This window comes from Orbicella faveolata, unplaced genomic scaffold, assembly GCF_042242905.1.
Source record: "Orbicella faveolata isolate gen_17 unplaced genomic scaffold, um_ofav_v1 contig_4, whole genome shotgun sequence".
Taxonomy (NCBI): domain Eukaryota; kingdom Metazoa; phylum Cnidaria; class Anthozoa; order Scleractinia; family Merulinidae; genus Orbicella; species Orbicella faveolata.
Genome location: NW_028301569.1, coordinates 74,459 through 92,478, shown reverse-complemented (window position 1 = coordinate 92,478; position 18,020 = coordinate 74,459). Strand labels below are relative to the sequence as shown.

At 44.3% G+C, this 18,020-nt stretch overlaps 1 protein-coding gene, 2 non-coding genes and 22 pseudogenes across 3 annotated transcripts; all 25 read right to left on the bottom strand.

Annotated features, from left to right (window-relative positions):
• Positions 1 to 351: 351 nt before the first annotated feature.
• On the bottom strand, positions 352 to 470 carry LOC149100515 (5S ribosomal RNA; annotated as a pseudogene).
• Positions 471 to 854: 384 nt separating this feature from the next.
• Positions 855 to 973, bottom strand: LOC149100514 (5S ribosomal RNA; annotated as a pseudogene).
• A 384-nt stretch (positions 974 to 1,357) lies between these two features.
• On the bottom strand, positions 1,358 to 1,476 carry LOC149100513 (5S ribosomal RNA; annotated as a pseudogene).
• A 384-nt stretch (positions 1,477 to 1,860) lies between these two features.
• On the bottom strand, positions 1,861 to 1,979 carry LOC149100512 (5S ribosomal RNA; annotated as a pseudogene).
• A 384-nt stretch (positions 1,980 to 2,363) lies between these two features.
• LOC149100511 (5S ribosomal RNA) lies at positions 2,364 to 2,482 on the bottom strand (annotated as a pseudogene).
• A 384-nt stretch (positions 2,483 to 2,866) lies between these two features.
• LOC149100510 (5S ribosomal RNA) lies at positions 2,867 to 2,985 on the bottom strand (annotated as a pseudogene).
• A 384-nt stretch (positions 2,986 to 3,369) lies between these two features.
• Positions 3,370 to 3,488, bottom strand: LOC149100509 (5S ribosomal RNA; annotated as a pseudogene).
• Positions 3,489 to 3,872: 384 nt separating this feature from the next.
• On the bottom strand, positions 3,873 to 3,991 carry LOC149100508 (5S ribosomal RNA; annotated as a pseudogene).
• Positions 3,992 to 4,375: 384 nt separating this feature from the next.
• Positions 4,376 to 4,494, bottom strand: LOC149100507 (5S ribosomal RNA; annotated as a pseudogene).
• A 384-nt stretch (positions 4,495 to 4,878) lies between these two features.
• LOC149100506 (5S ribosomal RNA) lies at positions 4,879 to 4,997 on the bottom strand (annotated as a pseudogene).
• Positions 4,998 to 5,381: 384 nt separating this feature from the next.
• On the bottom strand, positions 5,382 to 5,500 carry LOC149100505 (5S ribosomal RNA; annotated as a pseudogene).
• A 384-nt stretch (positions 5,501 to 5,884) lies between these two features.
• On the bottom strand, positions 5,885 to 6,003 carry LOC149100504 (5S ribosomal RNA; annotated as a pseudogene).
• Positions 6,004 to 6,387: 384 nt separating this feature from the next.
• On the bottom strand, positions 6,388 to 6,506 carry LOC149100503 (5S ribosomal RNA; annotated as a pseudogene).
• Positions 6,507 to 6,891: 385 nt separating this feature from the next.
• Positions 6,892 to 7,010, bottom strand: LOC149100502 (5S ribosomal RNA; annotated as a pseudogene).
• Positions 7,011 to 7,394: 384 nt separating this feature from the next.
• LOC149100501 (5S ribosomal RNA) lies at positions 7,395 to 7,513 on the bottom strand (annotated as a pseudogene).
• Positions 7,514 to 7,897: 384 nt separating this feature from the next.
• On the bottom strand, positions 7,898 to 8,016 carry LOC149100500 (5S ribosomal RNA; annotated as a pseudogene).
• A 384-nt stretch (positions 8,017 to 8,400) lies between these two features.
• LOC149100499 (5S ribosomal RNA) lies at positions 8,401 to 8,519 on the bottom strand (annotated as a pseudogene).
• A 383-nt stretch (positions 8,520 to 8,902) lies between these two features.
• LOC149100498 (5S ribosomal RNA) lies at positions 8,903 to 9,021 on the bottom strand (annotated as a pseudogene).
• A 384-nt stretch (positions 9,022 to 9,405) lies between these two features.
• On the bottom strand, positions 9,406 to 9,524 carry LOC149100497 (5S ribosomal RNA). The gene has a single exon (XR_016203282.1). It is a non-coding gene; the product is annotated as a 5S ribosomal RNA (ribosomal RNA).
• Positions 9,525 to 9,908: 384 nt separating this feature from the next.
• Positions 9,909 to 10,027, bottom strand: LOC149100496 (5S ribosomal RNA; annotated as a pseudogene).
• A 4,266-nt stretch (positions 10,028 to 14,293) lies between these two features.
• LOC149100495 (uncharacterized) lies at positions 14,294 to 15,820 on the bottom strand. Its single transcript, XM_089276285.1, has one exon. It carries the CDS (start codon positions 15,555 to 15,557, stop codon positions 14,610 to 14,612), a length of 948 nt encoding a protein of 315 aa, XP_089132411.1. The 5' UTR covers positions 15,558 to 15,820; the 3' UTR covers positions 14,294 to 14,609.
• Positions 15,821 to 16,154: 334 nt separating this feature from the next.
• LOC149100494 (5S ribosomal RNA) lies at positions 16,155 to 16,273 on the bottom strand (annotated as a pseudogene).
• Positions 16,274 to 16,657: 384 nt separating this feature from the next.
• On the bottom strand, positions 16,658 to 16,776 carry LOC149100493 (5S ribosomal RNA; annotated as a pseudogene).
• Positions 16,777 to 17,160: 384 nt separating this feature from the next.
• Positions 17,161 to 17,279, bottom strand: LOC149100492 (5S ribosomal RNA). The gene has a single exon (XR_016203281.1). It is a non-coding gene; the product is annotated as a 5S ribosomal RNA (ribosomal RNA).
• A 384-nt stretch (positions 17,280 to 17,663) lies between these two features.
• LOC149100491 (5S ribosomal RNA) lies at positions 17,664 to 17,782 on the bottom strand (annotated as a pseudogene).
• Between the last annotated feature and the right edge of the window lie 238 nt (positions 17,783 to 18,020).

The window sequence follows — 18,020 nt, the reverse complement described above, 5'->3', positions numbered from 1 at the left end:
GGACTCTCTTTTAAGTCTCTTAGAAGGAAGGCCTTTAATTGCTGTTGTCATGAATTTCCAATTACGTCTCGGCTACTTAACCCAGAGATTCCAAAGCCAGCTAAGACTTCAAATCACAAAAGGGCGATTCTCCAATGGTCAGTCATCAAAGCCACATTCAAGAGATTGCCTCCAGTGTGCTGCTCAGTGTTGCAGTGCTGTAATCAAACAAGAAAATCTTCTAATATGCTGTCAACTTGCTGCAAAAATAATTCCAAAAAAAAAAGACAACATTTTGAAAACAGAGGGATCAATGATGTGGAGGCGTATGGAAATCTTCTCTGAAGAGTCCAGTCCCAAAATGGCTCCAAAAGTCTACAACACGGCGTATTCCCAGGTGGTCACCCAGCCAGGTACTGACGCCGCCCAACAGGACTTGACTTCGGTCATCGGACGAGAACCGGTACGTTCCCTGTGGTGTGGTCGTAGACGAAAGAAACAACTCAAACCTTGCCCAATTGCTTGGACTCTCTTTTAAGTCTCTTAGAAGGAAGGCCTTTAATTGCTGTTGTCATGAATTTCCAATTACGTCTCGGCTACTTAACCCAGAGATTCCAAAGCCAGCTAAGACTTCAAATCACAAAAGGGCGATTCTCCAATGGTCAGTCATCAAAGCCACATTCAAGAGATTGCCTCCAGTGTGCTGCTCAGTGTTGCAGTGCTGTAATCAAACAAGAAAATCTTCTAATATGCTGTCAACTTGCTGCAAAAATAATTCCAAAAAAAAAAGACAACATTTTGAAAACAGAGGGATCAATGATGTGGAGGCGTATGGAAATCTTCTCTGAAGAGTCCAGTCCCAAAATGGCTCCAAAAGTCTACAACACGGCGTATTCCCAGGTGGTCACCCAGCCAGGTACTGACGCCGCCCAACAGGACTTGACTTCGGTCATCGGACGAGAACCGGTACGTTCCCTGTGGTGTGGTCGTAGACGAAAGAAACAACTCAAACCTTGCCCAATTGCTTGGACTCTCTTTTAAGTCTCTTAGAAGGAAGGCCTTTAATTGCTGTTGTCATGAATTTCCAATTACGTCTCGGCTACTTAACCCAGAGATTCCAAAGCCAGCTAAGACTTCAAATCACAAAAGGGCGATTCTCCAATGGTCAGTCATCAAAGCCACATTCAAGAGATTGCCTCCAGTGTGCTGCTCAGTGTTGCAGTGCTGTAATCAAACAAGAAAATCTTCTAATATGCTGTCAACTTGCTGGAAAAATAATTCCAAAAAAAAAAGACAACATTTTGAAAACAGAGGGATCAATGATGTGGAGGCGTATGGAAATCTTCTCTGAAGAGTCCAGTCCCAAAATGGCTCCAAAAGTCTACAACACGGCGTATTCCCAGGTGGTCACCCAGCCAGGTACTGACGCCGCCCAACAGGACTTGACTTCGGTCATCGGACGAGAACCGGTACGTTCCCTGTGGTGTGGTCGTAGACGAAAGAAACAACTCAAACCTTGCCCAATTGCTTGGACTCTCTTTTAAGTCTCTTAGAAGGAAGGCCTTTAATTGCTGTTGTCATGAATTTCCAATTACGTCTCGGCTACTTAACCCAGAGATTCCAAAGCCAGCTAAGACTTCAAATCACAAAAGGGCGATTCTCCAATGGTCAGTCATCAAAGCCACATTCAAGAGATTGCCTCCAGTGTGCTGCTCAGTGTTGCAGTGCTGTAATCAAACAAGAAAATCTTCTAATATGCTGTCAACTTGCTGCAAAAATAATTCCAAAAAAAAAAGACAACATTTTGAAAACAGAGGGATCAATGATGTGGAGGCGTATGGAAATCTTCTCTGAAGAGTCCAGTCCCAAAATGGCTCCAAAAGTCTACAACACGGCGTATTCCCAGGTGGTCACCCAGCCAGGTACTGACGCCGCCCAACAGGACTTGACTTCGGTCATCGGACGAGAACCGGTACGTTCCCTGTGGTGTGGTCGTAGACGAAAGAAACAACTCAAACCTTGCCCAATTGCTTGGACTCTCTTTTAAGTCTCTTAGAAGGAAGGCCTTTAATTGCTGTTGTCATGAATTTCCAATTACGTCTCGGCTACTTAACCCAGAGATTCCAAAGCCAGCTAAGACTTCAAATCACAAAAGGGCGATTCTCCAATGGTCAGTCATCAAAGCCACATTCAAGAGATTGCCTCCAGTGTGCTGCTCAGTGTTGCAGTGCTGTAATCAAACAAGAAAATCTTCTAATATGCTGTCAACTTGCTGCAAAAATAATTCCAAAAAAAAAAGACAACATTTTGAAAACAGAGGGATCAATGATGTGGAGGCGTATGGAAATCTTCTCTGAAGAGTCCAGTCCCAAAATGGCTCCAAAAGTCTACAACACGGCGTATTCCCAGGTGGTCACCCAGCCAGGTACTGACGCCGCCCAACAGGACTTGACTTCGGTCATCGGACGAGAACCGGTACGTTCCCTGTGGTGTGGTCGTAGACGAAAGAAACAACTCAAACCTTGCCCAATTGCTTGGACTCTCTTTTAAGTCTCTTAGAAGGAAGGCCTTTAATTGCTGTTGTCATGAATTTCCAATTACGTCTCGGCTACTTAACCCAGAGATTCCAAAGCCAGCTAAGACTTCAAATCACAAAAGGGCGATTCTCCAATGGTCAGTCATCACAGCCACATTCAAGAGATTGCCTCCAGTGTGCTGCTCAGTGTTGCAGTGCTGTAATCAAACAAGAAAATCTTCTAATATGCTGTCAACTTGCTGCAAAAATAATTCCAAAAAAAAAAGACAACATTTTGAAAACAGAGGGATCAATGATGTGGAGGCGTATGGAAATCTTCTCTGAAGAGTCCAGTCCCAAAATGGCTCCAAAAGTCTACAACACGGCGTATTCCCAGGTGGTCACCCAGCCAGGTACTGACGCCGCCCAACAGGACTTGACTTCAGTGATCGGACGAGAACCGCTACGCTCCCTGTGGTGTGGTCGTAGACGAAAGAAACAACTCAAACCTTGCCCAATTGCTTGGACTCTCTTTTAAGTCTCTTAGAAGGAAGGCCTTTAATTGCTGTTGTCATGAATTTCCAATTACGTCTCGGCTACTTAACCCAGAGATTCCAAAGCCAGCTAAGACTTCAAATCACAAAAGGGCGATTCTCCAATGGTCAGTCATCAAAGCCACATTCAAGAGATTGCCTCCAGTGTGCTGCTCAGTGTTGCAGTGCTGTAATCAAACAAGAAAATCTTCTAATATGCTGTCAACTTGCTGGAAAAATAATTCCAAAAAAAAAAGACAACATTTTGAAAACAGAGGGATCAATGATGTGGAGGCGTATGGAAATCTTCTCTGAAGAGTCCAGTCCCAAAATGGCTCCAAAAGTCTACAACACGGCGTATTCCCAGGTGGTCACCCAGCCAGGTACTGACGCCGCCCAACAGGACTTGACTTCGGTCATCGGACGAGAACCGGTACGTTCCCTGTGGTGTGGTCGTAGACGAAAGAAACAACTCAAACCTTGCCCAATTGCTTGGACTCTCTTTTAAGTCTCTTAGAAGGAAGGCCTTTAATTGCTGTTGTCATGAATTTCCAATTACGTCTCGGCTACTTAACCCAGAGATTCCAAAGCCAGCTAAGACTTCAAATCACAAAAGGGCGATTCTCCAATGGTCAGTCATCAAAGCCACATTCAAGAGATTGCCTCCAGTGTGCTGCTCAGTGTTGCAGTGCTGTAATCAAACAAGAAAATCTTCTAATATGCTGTCAACTTGCTGCAAAAATAATTCCAAAAAAAAAAGACAACATTTTGAAAACAGAGGGATCAATGATGTGGAGGCGTATGGAAATCTTCTCTGAAGAGTCCAGTCCCAAAATGGCTCCAAAAGTCTACAACACGGCGTATTCCCAGGTGGTCACCCAGCCAGGTACTGACGCCGCCCAACAGGACTTGACTTCGGTCATCGGACGAGAACCGGTACGTTCCCTGTGGTGTGGTCGTAGACGAAAGAAACAACTCAAACCTTGCCCAATTGCTTGGACTCTCTTTTAAGTCTCTTAGAAGGAAGGCCTTTAATTGCTGTTGTCATGAATTTCCAATTACGTCTCGGCTACTTAACCCAGAGATTCCAAAGCCAGCTAAGACTTCAAATCACAAAAGGGCGATTCTCCAATGGTCAGTCATCAAAGCCACATTCAAGAGATTGCCTCCAGTGTGCTGCTCAGTGTTGCAGTGCTGTAATCAAACAAGAAAATCTTCTAATATGCTGTCAACTTGCTGCAAAAATAATTCCAAAAAAAAAAGACAACATTTTGAAAACAGAGGGATCAATGATGTGGAGGCGTATGGAAATCTTCTCTGAAGAGTCCAGTCCCAAAATGGCTCCAAAAGTCTACAACACGGCGTATTCCCAGGTGGTCACCCAGCCAGGTACTGACGCCGCCCAACAGGACTTGACTTCGGTCATCGGACGAGAACCGGTACGTTCCCTGTGGTGTGGTCGTAGACGAAAGAAACAACTCAAACCTTGCCCAATTGCTTGGACTCTCTTTTAAGTCTCTTAGAAGGAAGGCCTTTAATTGCTGTTGTCATGAATTTCCAATTACGTCTCGGCTACTTAACCCAGAGATTCCAAAGCCAGCTAAGACTTCAAATCACAAAAGGGCGATTCTCCAATGGTCAGTCATCAAAGCCACATTCAAGAGATTGCCTCCAGTGTGCTGCTCAGTGTTGCAGTGCTGTAATCAAACAAGAAAATCTTCTAATATGCTGTCAACTTGCTGCAAAAATAATTCCAAAAAAAAAAGACAACATTTTGAAAACAGAGGGATCAATGATGTGGAGGCGTATGGAAATCTTCTCTGAAGAGTCCAGTCCCAAAATGGCTCCAAAAGTCTACAACACGGCGTATTCCCAGGTGGTCACCCAGCCAGGTACTGACGCCGCCCAACAGGACTTGACTTCGGTCATCGGACGAGAACCGGTACGTTCCCTGTGGTGTGGTCGTAGACGAAAGAAACAACTCAAACCTTGCCCAATTGCTTGGACTCTCTTTTAAGTCTCTTAGAAGGAAGGCCTTTAATTGCTGTTGTCATGAATTTCCAATTACGTCTCGGCTACTTAACCCAGAGATTCCAAAGCCAGCTAAGACTTCAAATCACAAAAGGGCGATTCTCCAATGGTCAGTCATCACAGCCACATTCAAGAGATTGCCTCCAGTGTGCTGCTCAGTGTTGCAGTGCTGTAATCAAACAAGAAAATCTTCTAATATGCTGTCAACTTGCTGCAAAAATAATTCCAAAAAAAAAAGACAACATTTTGAAAACAGAGGGATCAATGATGTGGAGGCGTATGGAAATCTTCTCTGAAGAGTCCAGTCCCAAAATGGCTCCAAAAGTCTACAACACGGCGTATTCCCAGGTGGTCACCCAGCCAGGTACTGACGCCGCCCAACAGGACTTGACTTCGGTGATCGGACGAGAACCGCTACGCTCCCTGTGGTGTGGTCGTAGACGAAAGAAACAACTCAAACCTTGCCCAATTGCTTGGACTCTCTTTTAAGTCTCTTAGAAGGAAGGCCTTTAATTGCTGTTGTCATGAATTTCCAATTACGTCTCGGCTACTTAACCCAGAGATTCCAAAGCCAGCTAAGACTTCAAATCACAAAAGGGCGATTCTCCAATGGTCAGTCATCAAAGCCACATTCAAGAGATTGCCTCCAGTGTGCTGCTCAGTGTTGCAGTGCTGTAATCAAACAAGAAAATCTTCTAATATGCTGTCAACTTGCTGCAAAAATAATTCCAAAAAAAAAAGACAACATTTTGAAAACAGAGGGATCAATGATGTGGAGGCGTATGGAAATCTTCTCTGAAGAGTCCAGTCCCAAAATGGCTCCAAAAGTCTACAACACGGCGTATTCCCAGGTGGTCACCCAGCCAGGTACTGACGCCGCCCAACAGGACTTGACTTCGGTCATCGGACGAGAACCGGTACGTTCCCTGTGGTGTGGTCGTAGACGAAAGAAACAACTCAAACCTTGCCCAATTGCTTGGACTCTCTTTTAAGTCTCTTAGAAGGAAGGCCTTTAATTGCTGTTGTCATGAATTTCCAATTACGTCTCGGCTACTTAACCCAGAGATTCCAAAGCCAGCTAAGACTTCAAATCACAAAAGGGCGATTCTCCAATGGTCAGTCATCAAAGCCACATTCAAGAGATTGCCTCCAGTGTGCTGCTCAGTGTTGCAGTGCTGTAATCAAACAAGAAAATCTTCTAATATGCTGTCAACTTGCTGCAAAAATAATTCCAAAAAAAAAAGACAACATTTTGAAAACAGAGGGATCAATGATGTGGAGGCGTATGGAAATCTTCTCTGAAGAGTCCAGTCCCAAAATGGCTCCAAAAGTCTACAACACGGCGTATTCCCAGGTGGTCACCCAGCCAGGTACTGACGCCGCCCAACAGGACTTGACTTCGGTCATCGGAGGAGAACCGGTACGCTCCCTGTGGTGTGGTCGTAGACGAAAGAAACAACTCAAACCTTGCCCAATTGCTTGGACTCTCTTTTAAGTCTCTTAGAAGGAAGGCCTTTAATTGCTGTTGTCATGAATTTCCAATTACGTCTCGGCTACTTAACCCAGAGATTCCAAAGCCAGCTAAGACTTCAAATCACAAAAGGGCGATTCTCCAATGGTCAGTCATCAAAGCCACATTCAAGAGATTGCCTCCAGTGTGCTGCTCAGTGTTGCAGTGCTGTAATCAAACAAGAAAATCTTCTAATATGCTGTCAACTTGCTGCAAAAATAATTCCAAAAAAAAAAAGACAACATTTTGAAAACAGAGGGATCAATGATGTGGAGGCGTATGGAAATCTTCTCTGAAGAGTCCAGTCCCAAAATGGCTCCAAAAGTCTACAACACGGCGTATTCCCAGGTGGTCACCCAGCCAGGTACTGACGCCGCCCAACAGGACTTGACTTCGGTCATCGGACGAGAACCGGTACGTTCCCTGTGGTGTGGTCGTAGACGAAAGAAACAACTCAAACCTTGCCCAATTGCTTGGACTCTCTTTTAAGTCTCTTAGAAGGAAGGCCTTTAATTGCTGTTGTCATGAATTTCCAATTACGTCTCGGCTACTTAACCCAGAGATTCCAAAGCCAGCTAAGACTTCAAATCACAAAAGGGCGATTCTCCAATGGTCAGTCATCAAAGCCACATTCAAGAGATTGCCTCCAGTGTGCTGCTCAGTGTTGCAGTGCTGTAATCAAACAAGAAAATCTTCTAATATGCTGTCAACTTGCTGCAAAAATAATTCCAAAAAAAAAAGACAACATTTTGAAAACAGAGGGATCAATGATGTGGAGGCGTATGGAAATCTTCTCTGAAGAGTCCAGTCCCAAAATGGCTCCAAAAGTCTACAACACGGCGTATTCCCAGGTGGTCACCCAGCCAGGTACTGACGCCGCCCAACAGGACTTGACTTCGGTCATCGGACGAGAACCGGTACGTTCCCTGTGGTGTGGTCGTAGACGAAAGAAACAACTCAAACCTTGCCCAATTGCTTGGACTCTCTTTTAAGTCTCTTAGAAGGAAGGCCTTTAATTGCTGTTGTCATGAATTTCCAATTACGTCTCGGCTACTTAACCCAGAGATTCCAAAGCCAGCTAAGACTTCAAATCACAAAAGGGCGATTCTCCAATGGTCAGTCATCACAGCCACATTCAAGAGATTGCCTCCAGTGTGCTGCTCAGTGTTGCAGTGCTGTAATCAAACAAGAAAATCTTCTAATATGCTGTCAACTTGCTGCAAAAATAATTCCAAAAAAAAAAGACAACATTTTGAAAACAGAGGGATCAATGATGTGGAGGCGTATGGAAATCTTCTCTGAAGAGTCCAGTCCCAAAATGGCTCCAAAAGTCTACAACACGGCGTATTCCCAGGTGGTCACCCAGCCAGGTACTGACGCCGCCCAACAGGACTTGACTTCGGTCATCGGACGAGAACCGCTACGCTCCCTGTGGTGTGGTCGTAGACGAAAGAAACAACTCAAACCTTGCCCAATTGCTTGGACTCTCTTTTAAGTCTCTTAGAAGGAAGGCCTTTAATTGCTGTTGTCATGAATTTCCAATTACGTCTCGGCTACTTAACCCAGAGATTCCAAAGCCAGCTAAGACTTCAAATCACAAAAGGGCGATTCTCCAATGGTCAGTCATCAAAGCCACATTCAAGAGATTGCCTCCAGTGTGCTGCTCAGTGTTGCAGTGCTGTAATCAAACAAGAAAATCTTCTAATATGCTGTCAACTTGCTGCAAAAATAATTCCAAAAAAAAAAGACAACATTTTGAAAACAGAGGGATCAATGATGTGGAGGCGTATGGAAATCTTCTCTGAAGAGTCCAGTCCCAAAATGGCTCCAAAAGTCTACAACACGGCGTATTCCCAGGTGGTCACCCAGCCAGGTACTGACGCCGCCCAACAGGACTTGACTTCGGTCATCGGACGAGAACCGGTACGTTCCCTGTGGTGTGGTCGTAGACGAAAGAAACAACTCAAACCTTGCCCAATTGCTTGGACTCTCTTTTAAGTCTCTTAGAAGGAAGGCCTTTAATTGCTGTTGTCATGAATTTCCAATTACGTCTCGGCTACTTAACCCAGAGATTCCAAAGCCAGCTAAGACTTCAAATCACAAAAGGGCGATTCTCCAATGGTCAGTCATCAAAGCCACATTCAAGAGATTGCCTCCAGTGTGCTGCTCAGTGTTGCAGTGCTGTAATCAAACAAGAAAATCTTCTAATATGCTGTCAACTTGCTGGAAAAATAATTCCAAAAAAAAAGACAACATTTTGAAAACAGAGGGATCAATGATGTGGAGGCGTATGGAAATCTTCTCTGAAGAGTCCAGTCCCAAAATGGCTCCAAAAGTCTACAACACGGCGTATTCCCAGGTGGTCACCCAGCCAGGTACTGACGCCGCCCAACAGGACTTGACTTCGGTCATCGGACGAGAACCGGTACGTTCCCTGTGGTGTGGTCGTAGACGAAAGAAACAACTCAAACCTTGCCCAATTGCTTGGACTCTCTTTTAAGTCTCTTAGAAGGAAGGCCTTTAATTGCTGTTGTCATGAATTTCCAATTACGTCTCGGCTACTTAACCCAGAGATTCCAAAGCCAGCTAAGACTTCAAATCACAAAAGGGCGATTCTCCAATGGTCAGTCATCAAAGCCACATTCAAGAGATTGCCTCCAGTGTGCTGCTCAGTGTTGCAGTGCTGTAATCAAACAAGAAAATCTTCTAATATGCTGTCAACTTGCTGCAAAAATAATTCCAAAAAAAAAAGACAACATTTTGAAAACAGAGGGATCAATGATGTGGAGGCGTATGGAAATCTTCTCTGAAGAGTCCAGTCCCAAAATGGCTCCAAAAGTCTACAACACGGCGTATTCCCAGGTGGTCACCCAGCCAGGTACTGACGCCGCCCAACAGGACTTGACTTCGGTGATCGGACGAGAACCGGTACGTTCCCTGTGGTGTGGTCGTAGACGAAAGAAACAACTCAAACCTTGCCCAATTGCTTGGACTCTCTTTTAAGTCTCTTAGAAGGAAGGCCTTTAATTGCTGTTGTCATGAATTTCCAATTACGTCTCGGCTACTTAACCCAGAGATTCCAAAGCCAGCTAAGACTTCAAATCACAAAAGGGCGATTCTCCAATGGTCAGTCATCAAAGCCACATTCAAGAGATTGCCTCCAGTGTGCTGCTCAGTGTTGCAGTGCTGTAATCAAACAAGAAAATCTTCTAATATGCTGTCAACTTGCTGGAAAAATAATTCCAAAAAAAAAAGACAACATTTTGAAAACAGAGGGATCAATGATGTGGAGGCGTATGGAAATCTTCTCTGAAGAGTCCAGTCCCAAAATGGCTCCAAAAGTCTACAACACGGCGTATTCCCAGGTGGTCACCCAGCCAGGTACTGACGCCGCCCAACAGGACTTGACTTCGGTCATCGGACGAGAACCGGTACGTTCCCTGTGGTGTGGTCGTAGACGAAAGAAACAACTCAAACCTTGCCCAATTGCTTGGACTCTCTTTTAAGTCTCTTAGAAGGAAGGCCTTTAATTGCTGTTGTCATGAATTTCCAATTACGTCTCGGCTACTTAACCCAGAGATTCCAAAGCCAGCTAAGACTTCAAATCACAAAAGGGCGATTCTCCAATGGTCAGTCATCAAAGCCACATTCAAGAGATTGCCTCCAGTGTGCTGCTCAGTGTTGCAGTGCTGTAATCAAACAAGAAAATCTTCTAATATGCTGTCAACTTGCTGCAAAAATAATTCCAAAAAAAAAAGACAACATTTTGAAAACAGAGGGATCAATGATGTGGAGGCGTATGGAAATCTTCTCTGAAGAGTCCAGTCCCAAAATGGCTCCAAAAGTCTACAACACGGCGTATTCCCAGGTGGTCACCCAGCCAGGTACTGACGCCGCCCAACAGGACTTGACTTCGGTCATCGGACGAGAACCGGTTTTTTTTTTTTTTTTTTTTCTTAAAAGGCTCAAAGAGCTTTTTTATTTACAATCCTCTAGTTATTTTATCAACTATTTAGGCATCGTTATTTTTACAATAGTATCATAAAATAAATAAGACTTATCAGTGTTCCATTTAGGGTCTCGTTAATCTACATCATTTAGTAGCTCAATATTTTTATTACAATGTAAAAGTTAAAGTGTCATTTTCTACTTTAGCAAAAGCCTCTCCTAAACACCAATGATGTGGAAAGTAGTATTGCGTGTGTCTCAACTTATATAGCTTGTATTGGAAACGCAAATGCGATTTAACCATAGCTTTAAACAGCGCTTCGGGCGGATATGTCAAGTTCTTTGTTCGGTAGTTGACGGCGGATTTATAGATAGCCCAGCGGGCCAATGTTAGTGTCCAGTTGACTAAATCTAGTGATCTCGGTGTTAGAGAGTCATTGTTCGTTTTGGCTTTTCCAAATAACTTTACTTGTGTGGTGAGTGTCAGTTTCCGTTCAGTGATTTTATCCACATATGTCTGTAGCTGGTTCCAGAAATTATGGACAGTAGGGCAGTCGAGTATGGCGTGCTCCAAGGTGTCGGTAACACCACATCGGTGACAATACGGTGTGGCATACACCCCGATCCTGTTTAAAGACAAGGCGGTGGGGAGAACTCTGTGGGTGATCTTCCAGTTTACATCACCGTGTTTGTTGTTGATGAGCGGTGGATATAAAGCTTTCCATTGTTTAGCGTTAAAGCAGGGTTCTGGTTGAAGATTCTGCTTCCAATGGTCTACAGCAGGGATAACGGGCTTCTCGGCTTGCAGCAAATGTGTGTAAAAATGACGCGTCCTGCACAATGAAATATCGATGGGTGTTTGTCCAGGCCTGGAGTTCACAATGCCAAAACAAGGTTGCAAGGTAGGCGGCGGCCACACTGAGGCAGTACAGATCTTTTGGGACCAATCTGGGGGAAGAGCGACAAATAGCTCTCTCAATTCTTCTGTTGTTCTAGATAAGGTGCGCGGATTTTTCTCTGTTAGCATGTCGTGTATGGCTGACACAGGTAGGTACCCCGGGATAACTTCATAGCAGATGTCTCTAATCCGGGTGATTCCAGCTGCAATCCAGTCTGTAAAGATCAGGGGCTTGTCTTCAGTGGTAATTTCAGGGTTCAGGAACAGGGGTTCATTAAGGATATCACTGACGGACTCAGCGGATCCGGTCCGCACGCGGTGATCCTTATGTCGGTGCCAAGCCGTTAGCAGTTCCTTATGAAAACTGGGTATGTCTCGATCGATACGCTGCAACGAATAGTCCAGTGCGAGAGACATCTTTCCAAGACGAAGATTGGAGATACGAAGAAAGTATGAAGTGAAATGTTTCCAGTGTGCTTTTTCCTCTGATAGAAGCCTCCTCAAGGTGTTCAGACGTAAACTTCCGATTTTAGTCTGCAAACGAGGGATGTTGAAACCACCTTCCTTTAGGGGAAGGGCCAGGATGTCCTTTGTAGCCAGATGACGTTTGTAGTTCCAAAAGAAATCATAAAGTGATTGTTCAATCTGTGATACTGCCCAAGCAGGCATCGGTAGTGAAGTGGCGTTATACCATAATGTTGAAGCTAGGAGGCCGTTAATCACGAGCGCTTTACCTTTATAGCTTAACTGCCTGTGTCGCCAAGCGGCAATGATGTTATTTATTTTCTGTATTTTAGCCTCCCAATTCAGTCTCGTACAGTCCACGTTACCAAAGAAAATGCCAAGAATCTTCTCAGGGATAAAGTCATTATACCAATCAAAACCGTGAAGTTGATTCGTCCGTTCCTTAAAAGCTCCGCACCAGAGCCCCTTGCATTTTCCTTTGTTTATTTTTGCACCAGAGGCGCGTTCGTACAAATCAAATACGGTAAAAGCTTCATTAATGGAAGCATCGTCAGATAGCAACAGCGTCGTATCATCTGCATATTGTGACAATTTTAACTCTTCCTCGGAGTCAGGCGGTCGAATACCATGAATTCTAGGATTTTCGCGAATGTTTATAGCCATTGTTTCTGCGGTTAGGACATAGAGGGGCATAGAGAGGGCACAGCCCTGTCTAAGTCCGCGTTCTAGTTTAATAAAAGCGGTGAGCCAACCATTTGTCTTGACAGAGCTAGAGGCATCGTGATAGATCAATTTAATCCAGTTAATGAAGTTGGGTCCAAAACCAAAGCGTTCCAGACAAGCAAATAAAAAGTCGTGAGAGACTCGGTCAAAGGCCTTCATCTGGTCAATACTGATGAAGGCTAGACTGGTATTTTTCTCGTTGACATAGGATATGACATCATTGAGAAGACGAGTGTTATCGTTAATTGTCCTTCCTTTTATACAGGCAGTTTGGTCAGAGTTCACGATTAGGGGTAGTACTTGTTGCAGCCTGTTCGCCAGCGCCTTTGTTAAAATTTTGTAATCAGTATTGAGTAGAGTTACTGGTCGCCAGTTCTTTAATTGTGTTCGGTCTCCTTTTTTAAACAATAAAGTAATGATTCCCCGCCGCTGTGAAACAGTAAGAAGGCCATTATCAAAAGCATAATTGTAGACACGTGTTAACTTCTCCCCGAGAATAGGCCAAAAGTGTTTATAAAAGTTCGACGTCAAGCCATCGCAGCCAGGTGATTTGTTGCTTTCCATTGCCGTCACAGCTTTTCTTAACTCCTCCTCTGTAATAAGACCTTCGCAGGACTCACGTGCTTCATCAGGTAATTTTGGGATAGCACAGTCTAGAAAATTGTTTCTTGCATGTGCATCACTAGGTTGGGCTGCAAAGAGTTGTTTGTAGAATTTGTGGGTTTCTTTCAGCAGATCTTGTGGTTCCGAGACGACATCAAGGTTATCTTTTGTCAAAACACGAATCGTTTGTTCTGCTTTTCGGCATTTCTCAAGCGAATAGAAGTAGCGTGTGCTCCGTTCTCCTTCTTCTAAAAACTGAGCTTTCGTTCTAATTTTAGTGGCTTCTAGATCTTTCAGTTCCAACTGCTTTAATTTTTCTGTCGCAAGAAGGTAGTTCTCAATGTCCCGTGTGTTACCATTGTTGGATTTTTCCTGCAGCTTTATGAGGTTACGCTCTAGTTGAAACTTTTCATGGCGTTTCAGCTTTCCTAGTATTTTACCGCATCGAATTGCAACGATTTTGAAACCTTGTTTCGCCTTGTCCCACCATAGTAGCGGGTCTTCAAAAACGTCGAACTTGGTTTTCCAAAAAGTCCAGAAATCGTTGATCTCGGACTCGAAGGCCGCGTTAGACAATAGGTTGTTGTTAAAGTGCCAGTATCCGGGTCCGCGTTTTATCCTGTCAAAGTTTAGAGTCAGACAGACACTGTCATGGTCAGAATGAGGAAAGGGTTTGATCGAGGCGTCCATAACAAATTGATTTAAGGAGTGGCTAATTAAGAATTTGTCAATTCGCGTGCGTATGTGTGTTCCATTTGTTGGATGTCGCGCAGTCCAAGTAAAGCAGCGTTTATCCTTATTTCGATCCCTCCAGATATCAGATATGTTAAGTCGTGTGCAAATTCCATGGAGAGTTGTGGCAGCAAAATTCCTAGCATTTGGATTTCCACCGAATTTATCCCTTGCGTCTGCGATGCAATTAAAGTCACCACCGATGATGTTGTCAAGCTTCTCGGAAATAAAACCATCCAAGCTAGAAAAGAAAATTCGTCGATCGCTGTCTGTTTGAGGTGCGTATATGTTTATGATGTTCAAGGTTTGATCATCAAGTTCCAGAACTACATTTAAAATCCGACCTTCATTATCACTTCGTATATGGTTCACAATACACTCAAGGCGTGAATGAATGAGGATAGCGACACCTCTCGCGGTATTTGTGCCATGATTAAAGATAACATCACCCATCCACTCGCGTTTGATTTGCATCTCCATGTCAACAGTCCAATGAGTTTCTTGAAGTAGAATTATATCTAGTCTGTTTCGAAGAAAATAGGAAAAAGCCATTTTTCGTCGATCAGGGGAGCGAAGCCCCTGTGAGTTTACAGTTAAAATGGTTGTCATGACTAAACAGAGGAAGATGATTATAAAGTCCCGGTCCATTGTTCGTTATAAAAAATAAGAAAGCTAACTTGCAGACGACTTATGATCGGTATCGGAGGCAGTCTTTTTCTCCTTTCTTCTTCCGTTAGGAAGGTTTGGCGGAGGATGAATTCTCTGACGACGAACGGAGACGTTAGCCTTGCCGTCAGAATCAGTGTCAGTTGTGTGTTGTCGTTTTAACCCTTGTGCTCTTTCCTCTTGCTCCATTTCTTCATCGTGATTTTCTGGAACGGATTGACTTTCATTTACTTGATCATTTTGCGTAGGAGTATCCTTTTCTGAGTCTTCTTCAGACTCACTTGGCGCCCCTCGCTGTGCATCTTGCTGAGCATCGGCCGCGGCGCCATCTCGATCTGTGTGGGGCTCGTCTTCGTCGTTCGCTTCCCTCTGCTCGCAATTATACGACATGTGTCCTCGCTGCTTGCACACTCTGCAGCGAATCATCGGGCACTTTTTCCTGGTATGCCCAAGTTCCTTACATTCCAAACACACAGGTTGCTGGTTATTGTGTATGATTCTGCACCACTCACCTCCGATTCGCATAGAATACGGCAAAGATGGTTTGTCTAAAACCATCTTCACCAGGCGATTGCCGTTTTCCATACCGGCCAAATCGTGGTCGGCTTTGTATTTGAGACGTATCACCTCACTTTTCAAAACACCATACTCCGTTAGGGCCAATTTCACCTCCTCGTCGTCTACGTAGGAGCGAAGACCCAAAATACTGACGTTCATAAACTTCCCATGAGGAGGAGAGCAATCGAAGTGGAACTCTTCGACATCAAAACCGTTACTAACAAGAAACTCCGCGTCAGCTTTCGTTTCAAGTTCCAGCAGGTATACATTATCTCCAAGATCTTGAAATACTTTCAAAGTGTCGCTGATTTCCTTTTCAATTCCAGCTTTAAGATTACCTAAACCAATTCTAACAGGTGAACGAAACGTGACGCTCCTTTCTCTCCGGTCCGCCATATTGGCGTCCCGAAATTACGGAACACAAAACTCCCACACTCAAAGTATGGTTAGGCTTTTCCACAAAATAAGATCGCCAACTAATCAAACAACTTTTCCGCAAACAGATCACAATATCTAAACACTTCGATGGCCAAGAACAGGCAAAGATTCCACAGATTAGCACAGAGCTCGCACGAGAACCGGTACGTTCCCTGTGGTGTGGTCGTAGACGAAAGAAACAACTCAAACCTTGCCCAATTGCTTGGACTCTCTTTTAAGTCTCTTAGAAGGAAGGCCTTTAATTGCTGTTGTCATGAATTTCCAATTACGTCTCGGCTACTTAACCCAGAGATTCCAAAGCCAGCTAAGACTTCAAATCACAAAAGGGCGATTCTCCAATGGTCAGTCATCAAAGTCACATTCAAGAGATTGCCTCCAGTGTGCTGCTCAGTGTTGCAGTGCTGTAATCAAACAAGAAAATCTTCTAATATGCTGTCAACTTGCTGGAAAAATAATTCCAAAAAAAAAAGACAACATTTTGAAAACAGAGGGATCAATGATGTGGAGGCGTATGGAAATCTTCTCTGAAGAGTCCAGTCCCAAAATGGCTCCAAAAGTCTACAACACGGCGTATTCCCAGGTGGTCACCCAGCCAGGTACTGACGCCGCCCAACAGGACTTGACTTCGGTCATCGGACGAGAACCGGTACGTTCCCTGTGGTGTGGTCGTAGACGAAAGAAACAACTCAAACCTTGCCCAATTGCTTGGACTCTCTTTTAAGTCTCTTAGAAGGAAGGCCTTTAATTGCTGTTGTCATGAATTTCCAATTACGTCTCGGCTACTTAACCCAGAGATTCCAAAGCCAGCTAAGACTTCAAATCACAAAAGGGCGATTCTCCAATGGTCAGTCATCAAAGCCACATTCAAGAGATTGCCTCCAGTGTGCTGCTCAGTGTTGCAGTGCTGTAATCAAACAAGAAAATCTTCTAATATGCTGTCAACTTGCTGGAAAAATAATTCCAAAAAAAAAAGACAACATTTTGAAAACAGAGGGATCAATGATGTGGAGGCGTATGGAAATCTTCTCTGAAGAGTCCAGTCCCAAAATGGCTCCAAAAGTCTACAACACGGCGTATTCCCAGGTGGTCACCCAGCCAGGTACTGACGCCGCCCAACAGGACTTGACTTCGGTCATCGGACGAGAACCGGTACGTTCCCTGTGGTGTGGTCGTAGACGAAAGAAACAACTCAAACCTTGCCCAATTGCTTGGACTCTCTTTTAAGTCTCTTAGAAGGAAGGCCTTTAACTGCTGTTGTCATGAATTTCCAATTACGTCTCGGCTACTTAACCCAGAGATTCCAAAGCCAGCTAAGACTTCAAATCACAAAAGGGCGATTCTCCAATGGTCAGTCATCAAAGCCACATTCAAGAGATTGCCTCCAGTGTGCTGCTCAGTGTTGCAGTGCTGTAATCAAACAAGAAAATCTTCTAATATGCTGTCAACTTGCTGGAAAAATAATTCCAAAAAAAAAAGACAACATTTTGAAAACAGAGGGATCAATGATGTGGAGGCGTATGGAAATCTTCTCTGAAGAGTCCAGTCCCAAAATGGCTCCAAAAGTCTACAACACGGCGTATTCCCAGGTGGTCACCCAGCCAGGTACTGACGCCGCCCAACAGGACTTGACTTCGGTGATCGGACGAGAACCGGTACGTTCCCTGTGGTGTGGTCGTAGACGAAAGAAACAACTCAAACCTTGCCCAATTGCTTGGACTCTCTTTTAAGTCTCTTAGAAGGAAGGCCTTTAATTGCTGTTGTCATGAATTTCCAATTACGTCTCGGCTACTTAACCCAGAGATTCCAAAGCCAGCTAAGACTTCAAATCACAAAAGGGCGATTCTCCAATGGTCAGTCATCAAAGCCACATTCAAGAGATTGCCTCCAGTGTGCTGCTCAGTGTTGCAGTGCTGTAATCAAACAAGAAAATCTTCTAATATGCTGTCAACTTGCTGGAAAAATAATTCCAAAAAAAAAAGACAACATTTTGAAAACAGAGGGATCAATGATGTGGAGGCGTATGGAAATCTTCTCTGAAGAGTCCAGTCCCAAAATGGCTCCAAAAGTCTACAACACGGCGTATTCCCAGGTGGTCACCCAGCCAGGTACTGACGCCGCCCAACAGGACTTGACTTCGGTCATCGGACGAGAACCGGTACGTTCCCTGTGGTGTGGTCGTAGACGAAAGAAACAACTCAAACCTTGCCCAATTGCTTGGACTCTCTTTTAAGTCTCTTAGAAGGAAGGCCTTTAATTGCTGTTGTCATGAATTTCCAATTACGTCTCGGCTACTTAACCCAGAGATTCCAAAGCCAGCTAAGACTTCAAATCACAAAAGGGCGATTCTCCAATGGTCAGTCATCAAAGCCACATTCAAGAGATTGCCTCCAGTGTGCTGCTCAGTGTTGCAGTGCTGTAATC

What these genes read in the sequence shown, in the direction of transcription:
- LOC149100495 (XM_089276285.1), bottom strand. Translation starts at nt 15,557, where the DNA reads ATGGCGGACCGGAGAGAAAGGAGCGTCACGTTTCGTTCACCTGTTAGA.